This window comes from Athene cunicularia (assembly GCF_003259725.1).
Source record: "Athene cunicularia isolate RWA chromosome 2 unlocalized genomic scaffold, athCun1 chr2_part1, whole genome shotgun sequence".
Taxonomy (NCBI): Eukaryota; Metazoa; Chordata; class Aves; order Strigiformes; family Strigidae; genus Athene; species Athene cunicularia.
The window spans coordinates 83,284,645-83,298,681 of NW_020799095.1; the positions used below are offsets into that span (position 1 = coordinate 83,284,645).

Consider the following 14,037-nt stretch of genomic DNA (forward strand, 5'->3'; position numbering starts at 1 on the left):
CACAGCCCTGTAGGAATACATGGAATTAAATAGTTGTCTTCCATGAAGGAACTATTTCTTACCTGCTCCCACAAAAGGATGCTGTAAGTGTCTGAGTGTAACGCCATCCCAGCTCGCATTTCCCAGAAGATAACTGAACTGCCACTGGGAAATGGCTTAGCCACCGGTGTTCAGCTGTTGTTTGGATGGGTGGGATAGAGAAGATAACTGGGTGGGTTTATGATATGCTGGTATGGTGGTTTATCAGGGCCTCCTATAGCCCCCTTCTCTCCTCCATTTTCTAGGCGATAGATGGTGTGTTTCTACTCATTCCTTCACCATGAACATTTTGCCTACCTTTTGCAGTGCTTGTGTAGCCACAGCTTCTTACTGGAATGGCTGACCATTGCCTAGTTTCTGCCTACTTATTTTTTTTAATGTATTTGAGAAGGGTAATCTTTCATACTTGACAGGAGGGGTGATCAAGTACAGAAGAATGCATCTCTAGTTGCACAGGCAATTTTGTGAGCGGGGATTTGAACGAGGATTTCCAAGATTAAGGTGACATCCTAATTTACTGGCTATAAATCTTAAGCCATACTTGGTTAGCACTGGAATCTTCAGGGATTTCAAACCCAACTGTATGCCATTATTTTTCCACAATACGTGCTATCCTGAAATAGTCTTATTTCCCCTCCTCCCCCTGAAATCATAAGACTTTTCTCATTGGGGCCAAGCCTACAGACACCTACTTAATCCAATCTGACTGCTAAAGCTTTGTGCATAACAACACAGGTAAGAGGGAAAATAGGAATGCTCAGCTTTCTCTGAAACTTATTTACAACATCTCAGCAGCTAAAGAATATGGTAACGGCATGCATGAAAAAGCAACCCAGGATGTTCTCCCTTGGAAAGCCTCAGAGTGAAAAATTAAGGCAGGGCAGGTGAATTGAAAGATGCATACATTAAGCACATTTCCCATCTTGCCCTAATAATGCTGTATTCTGAATGCAGCAGCACACACTGCTTCCAGTCTTTAACTGTCCATTCAAACATGACCATTAAGCATATTCAGGAGAAAATACAAACGTGAGAAATATACCATGACATTCTGTAGAAAAGACACACAAGAAAAACAGAGGGCAAACCCAAGGGCAATCAAACAAGAAAAGTGCTGCATAAAACACAGTTGATACAACACAGAGAGGTCGGAAGACTGTTTTAAGCAAAAACTAAAAGAAAAAAACCCAACCTCCTTCCCTCACATGCGGTCAGATTTATGGTTTCTGTTCCTGAAACCTAGGGCAGTCAAAATAACCAAATTTTGATACTTCCTTAGGTCTAGCTAGACAAGATGTAATCTAGTTCTCAGATGAAAGATCTGCCAGGGAACAACAAATACACAAAGATGATTGTTAACAAAATCCTTTTCAGGGTAAGTTGACCTGAAACGTTATTATGAAAAGAAACAAAGCAATGGAAACACTGACATAATTTATATACAAAGAGAATAGTATGCACAAGGATACCACAGGAATTTGGGATTACAGCCATAATCATCTTTCTGCCTTTACTTTTGTTCCTAAAGCATTCTATTTGGCTTTATTTTTGGCACCAATGGCATTATCTTTTGTCCACAAATTACAGTTGAAAAGAATCACATATTTTAGGTTCCCTTAAATTTATCTCCAATTGGGAAATTAACTTTTTACAGAATGTCATCTAGCAGCAGTTTTCAGTTGCACAACACCTTTACAAGACTTGTGGTGTTCTTGAAGCAGGATGTATCTGATGTAAACACTGACTAATCAGTAAAAATAGCAGCTTACAATTTAGTTAAAAGCGCATGAACAAGTAAAAAACCAATAGACTAGCTAACATTTCACATTCGGACATCTAAAGTTGATCCCCTAAAATAAAGATTGCATCTGCACACAGAGATTACCTTTGGAACACCTTTAACTAGTTTCCATGAGGGGTGGGTAGCCTCCGAAAACTCCAGAGATTATTGTTTCTCAGCTACAAAGTAAAAGCTCCAGTGACAAAATCAAAACATGGAGATTTCCTGGGCCCTTCTCTCCTGTTTTGTCAGGCGCTCTCAGCTGTATTAATCATGTCAGTTAGGACAAATTTCCTACTTCCATCACATCAATCATTTTGAGTAACCTGAAGAAACTGCAGAGCAGCTAGAGAAAGCTAGGTCAATGTGGATACTTGAGATAAAATAAAGTGCTTCCTCAGGAACTACATGATTTTTTAAAATTGGTGTAATCTATGCCAAAACTAGAAAGGTGAAATATTAAACACAAATTACCTGAGCGCCTACTCTAAAAGCAGCTTCCACTTGAGCTTTCAGGATGTTGCACTTCATATGGTCAGGTACAGATGAAGGTGACACAGGGGCATGAAGAGTCTTTTCAGATACTTTCTTGTCTTCACCCTGTATTTAATGTACAAGACAAGCACAGTGACATCTATTAGAAAGATAACAAAATGGTCAAAGGTCAAATTTTTACTTGTAACAACTTGATTCAGCAATACTGGATAAAACTTCCATGCTCATACCCTGATAGATACACATTAGAATAAAAACTCTTCAGAATATTTAATGACTTGATATTATTTTAAAGAGAAGAAAAGCCTCAGAGAAGCCTGAATAACAGAAGCAAGAAACTGATGTGGAGGGAAGATACATGGAAAAAGACCAGTCAGGCCCTGGAGTGGTTGCTCAAATCTGTGATCACATTGAGGAAGCAAAACATTGTCTCAAAATACCCCACAGCAGGTAGAAGAGGGAAAGGTTCACAACACTCAACTATTGGTTTCTTATACCACCCTACGTATGTGAAGGGGCTTTGCAAATTTAACCAGAGGGATCTGAAGGGATCTCCACGTAATTGCAAGCCAAGCAAAAACTCCTTCATCAGAAAGAAAAGAAAAATCATGGGAGTTTAAACACTGCTGCTGCTGTTTCCACTTGATGTCAATCCTTTACCTACGCAGTGATCTGGATCAGAAATCTAAAGCCTCAGGACAGCTAGTTTAGTGACCTGTTCAAACATGACACAAAGGTTTTGTGCCTTGAACAAACTACATCCAGCAGAAATGCCAGTATGAATAATTCTCCCGTGCAGGAAATAAAAAAATAAAAAAGTAAAACAACAACAAAAAACAGAAAAAAGACAAGGACAATGTAATACCAATGTATAAACGAACAGGGTATGATTGAGACCAGGATTGTCAATGTGAACTCTGAAACAATCAAACTGTAATATTTTACATGTCTTTAAAGAAGAATTGGGCAATGACATAACAGCCATTGCAAACTTTCCTGTTCTTCCTGGAAATGAGACCTGAATTACAGCCCACTAACAGCCTAGATTATGCATTCATTTTCCACTGTCATTGCTCCAAAGAGTGAGTGGTTGTGTACACCTGGACAGAACAGATCTGTAATGCTGTCATTCAGATTTCAGACAAAACAGGTACAAGGGATCAGTAAGCCAGGTCCCATGAATCCTTGAGGTTCACCTCTGGCAAAGTATTTCAAGGCAGAACCAGTCATTTTTTAGCCACTGAAATTACCATATGAGTAGCTCTTTAACTTCAAAACCTGACTCCTTCATACTTCCTTCTGCCCTCCCCTATGGCATCCCACTGGCTGACGGCAACTACAACCTTACCGACTCTTCTCTCAGGTCGGCAATCACAGACAAAAGGGAACATCAAGATTTGCAGGACACTTTCTGCAAGTGGAGCAAATCACAAACGCAATTATGTTGCCTGAGGAAACTGTTCTGCAGACACTGGGGCGGGGGAAGAGCCAGACCTCTGCAGAACTCTATTGAGACTGCAAGATATTTTTCATGTGCAAGCAAAGTTGGTCTAGCAGCATTCTGCATCCAAAATGCCATAGCTGCCAGGTATGATTTTGAACAACTGACTAACTGTTAAAGGATTGCTTATCATGAGATTATTTTTTTTCTCTGGCAAATTTCTAATAATTCTTACATGTTTATTTGCCAAGCCACATGTAAACAGTAATGGAAGATATTTTTTGACTTTTCATTCTCCACACTTTCCTCCTAAGGGAAAAAGAAAATACTTAAAATAAGAAGTGACAGCCTCTCGCTGGAAGAAACTAATGGAACTGCAGTCATCTATTCAGTCTTGAATATAATAGTATTTCTGGCAAGCATATGAAAAAAACCACAACATATTTGTTTGCCATAGGTATCTTTTCTGGGGTACTCATGAGGTTGGGAACTGGAGATATTCAAAAGGACAAAATTAACTGTAAAGAAAGCACAACTTTTCTTTCACCAGTAATCTTGGTAGCCACAGTGCACTACTATACACTTTAAAAGGGCTGCTGTCATTGTCAACTTTTAAGTGAATTGATTTCAACAGAAAAACCAACACACTAAGCAGCGGCATTTCTAAAGGCCATGCAAAATCCCACCTATTGTTTTAACACTGGATACGAATTAAATATCGTGTCAGTCAAGCAAGATTAAGCAACTGTAGTATACTAGCTAAATCAAGACAACGGATGCTTGCTTAGGACACAAGCTTATTCTGTAAAGTTGCAGAGTCCCATCCATCTGTGATTCAGATGGATATGGATATTTTTCAGTCACGATGTTCTTCCTCCCCTGCCCAATTTCCCCACATTGACCAAGAGCAAGATAAAAGCCCTTGGGACTGCCCTGTAGATGGGAACCCTCAAAAGGTCTAAATCTCCTTGCTGTGTTCAGGATTATACCAGGTGACTCCATGTAATGGAGACTGTCCCCAGTGTGGGATCTGATGTGCAAGTCTCACATTGAGATTCTCCTAACTTGAGAGGTCCAAACGCCAGTGCTTGCTGACCTGGCTGAAAAGGGAAAGCTGCTGCTGCTGCTGCTGGATGTTGCAGACTTCTTCAAGGCCATTCCTGGGCATTCAGTTCTGCTTTAGCCCTTGTTTGGGTCACGCTTCAAGGGTTTCACCTTCAAGCAGGCAAAATTTGCTTTGCTTGCACTCCACCAGGAGCTGTAGCGCCTTTAGTGACCGATCGCACGCGAAGAGCAGATATTGCTGCAATTGCTGCTTGGCCTCGTCCTGCTCCCCAGATGCTGAGCCAGCAGCCGAAGGCCACCACCTCCCCCTGCCCCAGTGGAAATGCTGACTGCACACAAACGCCATATGGGGCTTGGGAGCGCTCGACCTGAGCCAGACCTCCTCTAGCTTCTGAACATATGTGAAAGGCTTCTTTGCCAGCCTGTCTTGCCAACGACGGATTTTTCTGCCACAGTGTAGCACATCCTGAACCGTTACTGAATTCTGCTCTCACATAGCTCATTAGCTGAGACTATTACACTGGTCAGTGGCACTGAAGATCAAGATTGAAAGCGAACTCAAATTACAGAACAAAGTAGCACCTTCTTACTGCAGACTATTAGCACTTCTGAGCATCTGTGTAAATTCCTATTGTTCCTTAATGGCACTGATTTTTACATATAAGCCCGTTCACCAATTTAACTCAGAAAGTGTAACTGTCCTCAAGAAGGTGAAAGAAATTAAGTATTTCAGGACTATACAAAGACATACAGTACCTCCTAGGGTTCATTTCACTAGTTTATAAGAAAATCAAAGATCTAAAATCTGCCTGCATTAGGAATTTCTATATACTATTGCTGCAAGAATGAAAGCTGTAATCTACTTTGTTTTGCTGTATAATAAAGAAATATTATATTTCCAGAATCCTTATCATTTGCAGTGATGAGTGAAGCATAAAAATAACAGCTGGGTATTCAAATGTTGTACCGGGTTGGCAGTTATTAAAATTTTATTTTAATTTATAAACTAAGACCGTTATATGTGGAAGTCAATAAAAAAATAAATATGGCACGATGTTAATGAAAATTCCAATGTTATAATTTCTTATGTAATTCCAAAGAATCTGAGATGCCCCTTTCAGGTGAATGACAGTCAAACTTCCATTTGAAAGAAATAATCTTGCTTAAAATTGCAACCTAAACTCATCCTAAAAGGTTTAGAAATGAGGAAAAACCCATTAAGATATCTGATAACACTCCAATTTTCCATCTCCATTTCTGCTAGTGCTAAAAACTAGTAATATGTTCAGATCAGTTTCACCATTGATGCAGAACTTTATTTTTCCAGAGAAGGAAAACAATGGAGAATTGCGTTTAAATGGCTTTGATAGAAGTGAGTTGAACAAGCTAAGATAGATACACACATAAAACTAGATGCCTTTTTTCTTTTCATAATTGAAGTCTTGGGTTTGCTTTTCTCCTCCCAAACATTTACTTTAAATTCAATTACATTTGCTGATACTAGAACTGAAGGCAGATTTGTACAGTTAGACAATGATGACACTGGCTTTGGTTTGCAAAGCTAACTGAATATTAAGTACACGTACAGAATATAAAAATAGTTGCATGAAACACAGCAATATCACTCCCGTACTTAACATTTCCATTCCCTCTGCTTTAAAATGTTCATGCTTCGTTCCACATCAAACTGTGTACCGAAAGCAAGATTCATGATCTTTTGCCTCTGTGAATTTATCAATAGTCTCTTCTTAGTCAAACAGTATGTTTAAAACAGGTATTAGCTGGAAATGTCTGAAGAATTGAATTAATATTTTGTTTAGGAATTCAGGTCTATTCTTCATAGCTAGTCATCACTACTAGTGGGTGGTAAAATTTTAATGAAGACAACACAGATATATAGGTTCTGAATGCACACTAGCTATGTAAGGTCAAACCCTTTGGTTTCCTGGGACTCAACTACATCTGCAAATGTACATGAAAATCTACAGAGTCTTTCACCCCTTTCTACCAAGACATTAACTGAATGCTTTCCATGTGATAGCCAACACCAATTATGAACAGATACCATAATGGTAAAACCTATATGCTTATGTGTTATTTGAGACAAAGTTTGCAAGCAGAAGCTGCATCTTTTATTAGAAAAATACATTTTGAAAAACAAAGAAACAAAAAAAACCAACCCCTCATTAAGCTGCCAGATACGCAAGACCTTCCTCAGGTCAACTAACAGTTGGTCTAATGAAAGAGATAACTCCCAATAAATCTTGTTATACATATAACCTTGGAGCAAACCTCTTCAATTGCTGGTATCAAATTTATTTTATAAAATGCTATTGCTCAATATGATTAGATCCTGCTTCTGTCAGTGCCAAGCTTCATGCTAGGCTTATTGAGTCATGGTAGCCATGTTTTCCATACTCTGATCCATGTATCGCATAGAAGAGTCTCAGACATACCAATGAAGTGAGTTGGTTTTGTGGGGTTTTTTTTTAATCCACAAATGACTTCTGGAACTGCAGTAGCTTTAGACTTCACAGTTGCTCACAGAGCAGGTAGTTCCACAGCTTTTTTGGAAGTGGTATCATTTGCAAGCAGTCAGTATTCCAACTGCGTAGCCCTGTAAGATGGTGTTGCCAGCTAGCAAAAGGCCATAAGCTTTGAACAGAGTCTGTAAAGCCATAGAGGCTCATCAGGCTCACTCTGTCTGAAACCTTCTTGAACTGCTTGCAGCTTTGTTTTACTAGGTTTAGCTGTAACAGCAATAATTTTATATAGAAAACAGTAGCACAAGCAGTTATTCTTTGTAGAATGAGATATTTATGACTCTGAGACAATGATGTAGTATAAAACCACACACAGCTGGTATAACAGAGGCCTTGAGAGGTGGAGACACAGGAGGTGGTGTAGAGGAGCACAGACATGGGGTGATAGCATGAGGGGTACAGGCTAGTCCTAGAGACCCCATGGCTATAAACAACTGACCAATAGCCAGTTAAAGAACTATATACCTGGACAAAACTGGGTTTAGGGACAATGAAGAGAGTGAAGACATAGCATCTAGCATATCTATGTAAAAGCCACCACGTGTAGTAAGTTTGGGTGCAATGTGAAGATGCAGATCAGTGAAGAAAGAGCAAGGTGTAGAAGCATGTTTACAAACATACAAAAGGATCCAAAGTGGATCCTAGAGTGAGGCAGAAGCCATGAACATGACTGGATGGAACACTGGAACAGCCTGCCCAGGGAAGTGGTTGTAACCATCCCTGAAGGTACTTAAAAGACATGTAGATGTGGCACTGAGGGACATGGTTTAGTGGTGGACTTGACAGTGCTAGGTTAACGGTTGGACTCAATGACCTTAAAGGTCTTTTCCAACCTAAACAATTCTATGATTCTGTGACCATCATAGCACCCCCTCTGACCCCATGAGAATGAAATCATCAATCTTAGGACCCACGGGTATAGGGGAAGGGTGAGCATAACATCAGGAAAAAGGGTAGAAACAATTTGAACTGTATTATTATTCTTTCTTTTTATGTAATAATTACATCTGGACTAATAAATGCTAGAGTCCCAAGATTTCAGAAATGCTAACAATGCATTCTTGCCTTTATATATTTTTTATATATATATATATATATATATATATATACACACACACATCCACACATGAGCAAGGGGGGATGGGAGAACACATTTTTCTAATGAAAGATTTGCAAGAAAGAAAATCAGAAATACATTCACAGCTACAACACTTAGGCTTGTCTCTCCTGGAGATTAAGGAGTCTACTAGCACCAAAGGGCATGAAACACATGTCGAAACTGACTTTTATCATTCAGAGGGTGGACAGACATGTCCACTGTACCAAACAGCTCTGGAAAAGAGATTGGACACATGCATTCATCATTCCCATGAGACGAAGTTTGCTGTAGCAGACAATCAAATTAATTAACTGCTGAATCTAATTTATCCAATTTCTTGTTAATTTTCCTATGGGTTGATTATTAAGCCTGACAAATTTCAGCCCCAAAGCGCTTTGCTTGAAAAAATAATAATTAGCAAAAGGAAGAGGAAGTGAAACTTGGGACTCCACAATAGGTGTGGAAATCATTGCTTTATTTTCAGTAACAGAGCAAATGAAGCAGCTTTGTAACTGCTTCACTGGTTTTGTTTAAGTGTAATATTTCAGAGGATGCAAAACTAAGGAATAAAAAGCACTTAGTAGAATAGAAATCAATGGAGTAGTGCAGGAGAGCTGTTAACGTTCAATTTTTTTGCCAGAAACTAGACACACTGACCACTCATTAAAATCTGTTTGCTGCTGGACTGAGTAGCTAGTTAAATATCATAGCCAAAGGAGCTTTAAAGGCCACACTCTTAGCGAAAAATATTTGTCACAGTTCAGGGCTCTTCAATCCTGTCTAACCTGCCCCGCTGCCTTTGTGCTGGGTGATGCTCCACAACATTTCAGCCCAGGGTTAGCCCAATATTTACAGCCTGTCCCTCTCGTTCACCAGAGAAGCCATCTGCTGAGGTGACTCCAGGCTCTCCTCACAGCTCACAGACCTGTGGCTGGTTTGTTTTAGCTTTATGAGCTCTGTGTACACATTTCACTAGGATCTAGGTCAGAAAATGGTGCTTGAAGAAGAAAACACAAACAAGGGGCCAAAAGAACTTGAGAATGATTTGCTGATCACAACCCACAGCCTGTAACATGAGGGCTTGATTGCTGAGGTGCTTTTCAGTGGTGACTCTGGGCCCGTTTCAAGAGCATGTACAATTTTCAGATGGCTTAAATGGCAATTTTAATAAAATTTGAGGGACTGGGCTCCTTCACATTCACACGGTAACTGCTGTTCATGGGATTGCTGCCCAGCTCTTAAACTCAAACCCTCTATGACTGCCAGGAGAGGGTTTTCATTAGACAGCACATGTCTCTAGCCTTGCCTTCTGCTGAGCTTCTGCCGAGCTTCTGCCAGAAACAGAAGCATTTAGCAGCTCCTGGTGCTCTTTGCAAGACTTTTTCATCAGCTAGACTTTGACTGATGGCAGTCTCACCACAGCAGACACAGGCTGCATTTACTATGCAGCTGCATTTATTGTGAAGCACTGACTCGCTATGATACTCAGTTCTGCTAATTGGTCCTCAAATAAATAATCCACCTGACTGTGGACAAGATTCTAGAGCTGTCAGGACAAGCCAGAGAAAACCATTAATTATAGAAGAGCTGAGTTCTCCCTCCGTGGATTTTCAGAGAATAAGAGCGAGAGGATCAGAGGTCAGGCTTTGCCAGGCAGAAATCGCAGCAACTCTATTAGGACTACTTGCACAGTATGGTGGAGAACAGGACCAAAGTGTTTTAAGCTTTCTTTTAAAGAAAGAAGAAAGACCATAAATCTACTAATTCTGAGATCCCAAGGGTACTACTGAGATCATATATTTGGATCTTTTGTGCAACACAGGCCAGGCTGGGTTATCCTCTTGTGCACTGTGGTCAACATGGAGAGAGTCCTCTCACTTCTTCACTTTAGCCCTCTATGTATGTCCAACTGAGCTGTCAATAAGCTCAATAGTATAGGACAGTGCTTAAAAGCATGTTTTGGATATTGCACCTAAATGAATGTTCTCAGCTGGGGTTCAGATAGAGTGTCAGTAATTACATCTGAACTACAGTGCTCCTTTCGCAAGACCTGGAGATTCACTGGATGAACCTGTGAGATGGAGAATTTTCATTTGGCAAACTGTGTCCTTGCTTAATTAGCTTTGTCTGTAAAAAACTGTACTTATTACCAGTTAAGAGTATTTCTAGAAGAACTAGAGAAATGTCCATGGGAAAAAGATTACTTCTTTTCTGTTTCACCCCAGTTTGTCTACTTTATGATTTAATTTTTTATCCCCACTGAAACCAACCAGTCAGACAAAATAACAGCTCCTCACAGATGATAAACAAATAGATTTGGGAAAATGTCTAATATATTCCCCTTCACCTGTCTCCAAATGTCACGACATAGGTCATTGCCTCATGACCACATTCATAAGGAGTAAGGACTGCAGTCCTTAGCTGAAATACACCATCACCCCATGACACACCCTGAACACTGTCTTCAAGCAAATCTTCATGACAGAAAATCCACTGCATTATGGATTAACTTCACTTAACCAGAATGTTGAAAAAAAGTATTCCAAGATTTCATTTTTTATTAGAAACACCTGACTCACTGATTTTCAGCCTTGAGTTTCATCTCCTGGATTCTCTCATCCAGAGAAAAGAAAGATTATGCTATATAGCCCCTTTGTGCTTGTCCTTTTCATACACTTTGCCACCTCCTCTCTGATTTTAATTTCTCTAATGCTTGTTGAAATAATATCAATAACAAAAGGCTGTTTAAAACCAAAGTAAAGTAATTTAATTGAGTTCTCCCCTGAACAGACAGAAAACTCTTGAAACACCACGTTTCTTTTAACAGGTCTGTAGAGTCCCTGGGGAACCTGACCCACCTGATTTGAAGCCAGTGGCAATGCTCTCACTGACTTCACTGGGTCCAGCTCAGGACTGATGTGATTGCAAACCAGAGGTCCAGGTCTCTGTGGCTCTATCCAAACTCAGTTCAAGGTATCCCACAGCGTAGGCACAGTGGATTTTGCCTCACATGGTTTCAAGGAGCCACTGACCCGCTGGCCTCTGATCTCTGGCAGAAACAGTGGGCCACAGCTGTTTTGCCACCTCTGAAAAAAGTCACTCATAAAACACCCACTATCATCAGATGCCGGGGGGGGTTAAGGCATAACACAGACTCCTCATGTAGAAAAACAAGACTTTTTTTATCACTTAAAGTGTTATTATTTTTTTACAGCTCTAAGCTGCCTAGATGACTAACTCTTCACAACTGAACTGAAACTACATCATAACATTGTTGCAGCAGCTTCTGATATTTTAAAAGGCAAAGTTGAAGGAAATGATAAATCTAAAAATGAAGCCCCAGTCCCATAGGGAGATGGTGAGAGGTGATTAAAAAGTAAGCCAGTTGCAGACGAATGTTGATTTGAATTGGCGGTGAAAAAGCAGCAGCTTTTAAATATGAAGTGACAAAGGGGCTCTCTGGCATATATATGTAAAAGTATATACGTATATGCTATACCTTGTTCATGCTGACGTGCAGGGCTGGCCATGGTCCAACTACCTTCACACTCTCCGTTTCTATTTTCTTCAGATGAGAAGTTTCATCATAAAGAAGGGGAAGTCCTGAGCTCAGTTCTAAAAAGATTCCCAAGAGAAAGAAAGAAAAAAACACAGTCTGAAGGGATGCTACAGAAGAACTGCAGAGCAAGACACTCAACTGCATTTGCAGAGACAGTGGTCAGCAAACCATCTTCCCTCTAAGCCCCTCTAAAATGTTTCATAATTACGCCTGTTGGGTCATTATGCCTTCTTCTATTTAGCAAACAATTCCTCCCCCTCCTCCTTCTTTCCCATCCCTTCGTTTCAGCAGGGCTTTTGCCAGCTTTGGGCTAGATACTTCTCTCCTTACCTCCCCCCCTCCACCCCCTTTATATTCTAAAACTCAGTTGACACCAGAGGGATTATTTATGCAGCCAAGGTGCCACTCTCAGAACATGTGATGTGTAAAGAGATCAGAGTATAGCTTTTGGCTTCTCTCAGACATCTTTATTTATACGCCAGCCTCTTTAAGACTGTTGTTAGGAATTTGCTGTGTTTTGTCAACAGAGATTTTGAGCAAGCCACTGACACAGAAAGACGAGAAAAAATATTTTCTGAGACAGTCCTGAAAGGTCTCTGACAACATCTTGGGGATGGTGTGGCATATATATGTATATTTGCAAGTACTCTGAGAAAAATATCCTTCATCATGTGATGATTTACCTAATCTTTACATCCTCCTATATTTCTTTTTGCCATGGATTTTTGGTAATAAAAGTTGGGAACAATCCGGTAATCTCTGGAGTCTGGTTCAAAGCCCAGTGAAATCAATAAAAGCCTTGCACTGACTGCAGTTTGGTTTGGATCAGGTTCTTTAGATGTCCTAAGAATATTAAATATTACTCACTCAAGATCTAATTCTACAGCTGTTTAAATATACATTAAAGGCTTTGCTGACTGAAGAAAAACTGCTAAAACCAGCTTATAGGGATATAAGGAAAAAGCTGGTTTTGGCATTTGTGAAACATTATCGGACCCTGAGGTAATAATGTCCTAGAAAGGGTTACAATATCAGCATTGACCTCCCCTTGGTGGTCTCTCATCACAAGTTAGTGATGCCAGAGTTCTGCATTTCTCACATCACAGCTGCTGCCGTGGACTTGAGACTGTGAAACTGCCCGATGATACCCGGGAATAAATTACCACAGCTGTAAGATAAGACACGATGATTGTTTGGTTGTTGGTTGCTTTTTTGAAGAAACCGTCGTTCTACTTTCCTGTCAAGAAAGAACATAGAGGGGCAAAACTGCCTTATTTAAATTATTTAAGTTTGCTGATTTAAAACTGACTTCTAAGCTGGGGTTTTTTTTGTTTAAAGGGAGAGCTCTGGAAAACAAGCTACACAGTTCAGCCTTTTAACTCAACCTTGAAAACAGATTATTAAAAAGGCAAAAAATTGAAGTCCTACAAAAGCCATACATTTCCTGAGTCAGCATTAAGTCTTGGCAAAACTAGGCTTTCATTTCAAGAAAGCATTTGGCAGCACTGTGCCTTTTCAAAGCACTGTTTTCAGCCTGCAACTCAGTCTGTATTACACCATTCTCTGCTCTGGGTTATACAAGGACTTTTGTAGTGAGCAGTTCAGGAATAAAGGCTGTCTTTTTCTAAGTGATAACCTGCAAGCTCAGCCCAGAGTTCAAGAGGCAAGCTGGGCCCCCTCTTCTCATTCATCATTTTACACCATAAAAATTCTGCAAGCTACCTTGCTTACTTGTTGGCATCTGCTTTCAGTGATAGCCCCAGCTGTTGCTGGTAGATCTGCTCATGTGTACCTGATAACCCATGCACGATGTTGCCATGCCAATTAGGCTTAGCGAGCAGCTCACCCTCTCTGTGTGGTGAGGCTGGCACTGTAAGGCTAACTGCTGTTGAATACGGCAGTCCCTGCGAATACACGGGGGAAACTCTGCTGCAGTGTACGTTAGCTTTGAGGTGAAGGGCAGCATCGCAAATAAAATAATCAGGCTGAATGCAGGAAAACAACCTCTTCTGCTGA

General features: G+C 40.2%; 1 protein-coding gene across 2 annotated transcripts in view; it reads right to left on the reverse strand.

Moving 5' to 3' along the window:
• The window catches only part of EPB41L4B (erythrocyte membrane protein band 4.1 like 4B), a 130,057-nt gene that overhangs the window by 57,856 nt on the left and 58,164 nt on the right, over window positions 1-14,037 (reverse strand). For both annotated transcript variants that reach the window (XM_026843117.1, XM_026843116.1), the window contains exons 16-17: window positions 11,962-12,077; window positions 2,294-2,419 (exon numbers count right to left, since the gene is read on the reverse strand). In XM_026843117.1, the coding sequence (XP_026698918.1) occupies window positions 2,294-2,419; window positions 11,962-12,077 (242 nt within the window). The remainder of the gene's footprint in view (window positions 1-2,293; window positions 2,420-11,961; window positions 12,078-14,037) is intronic.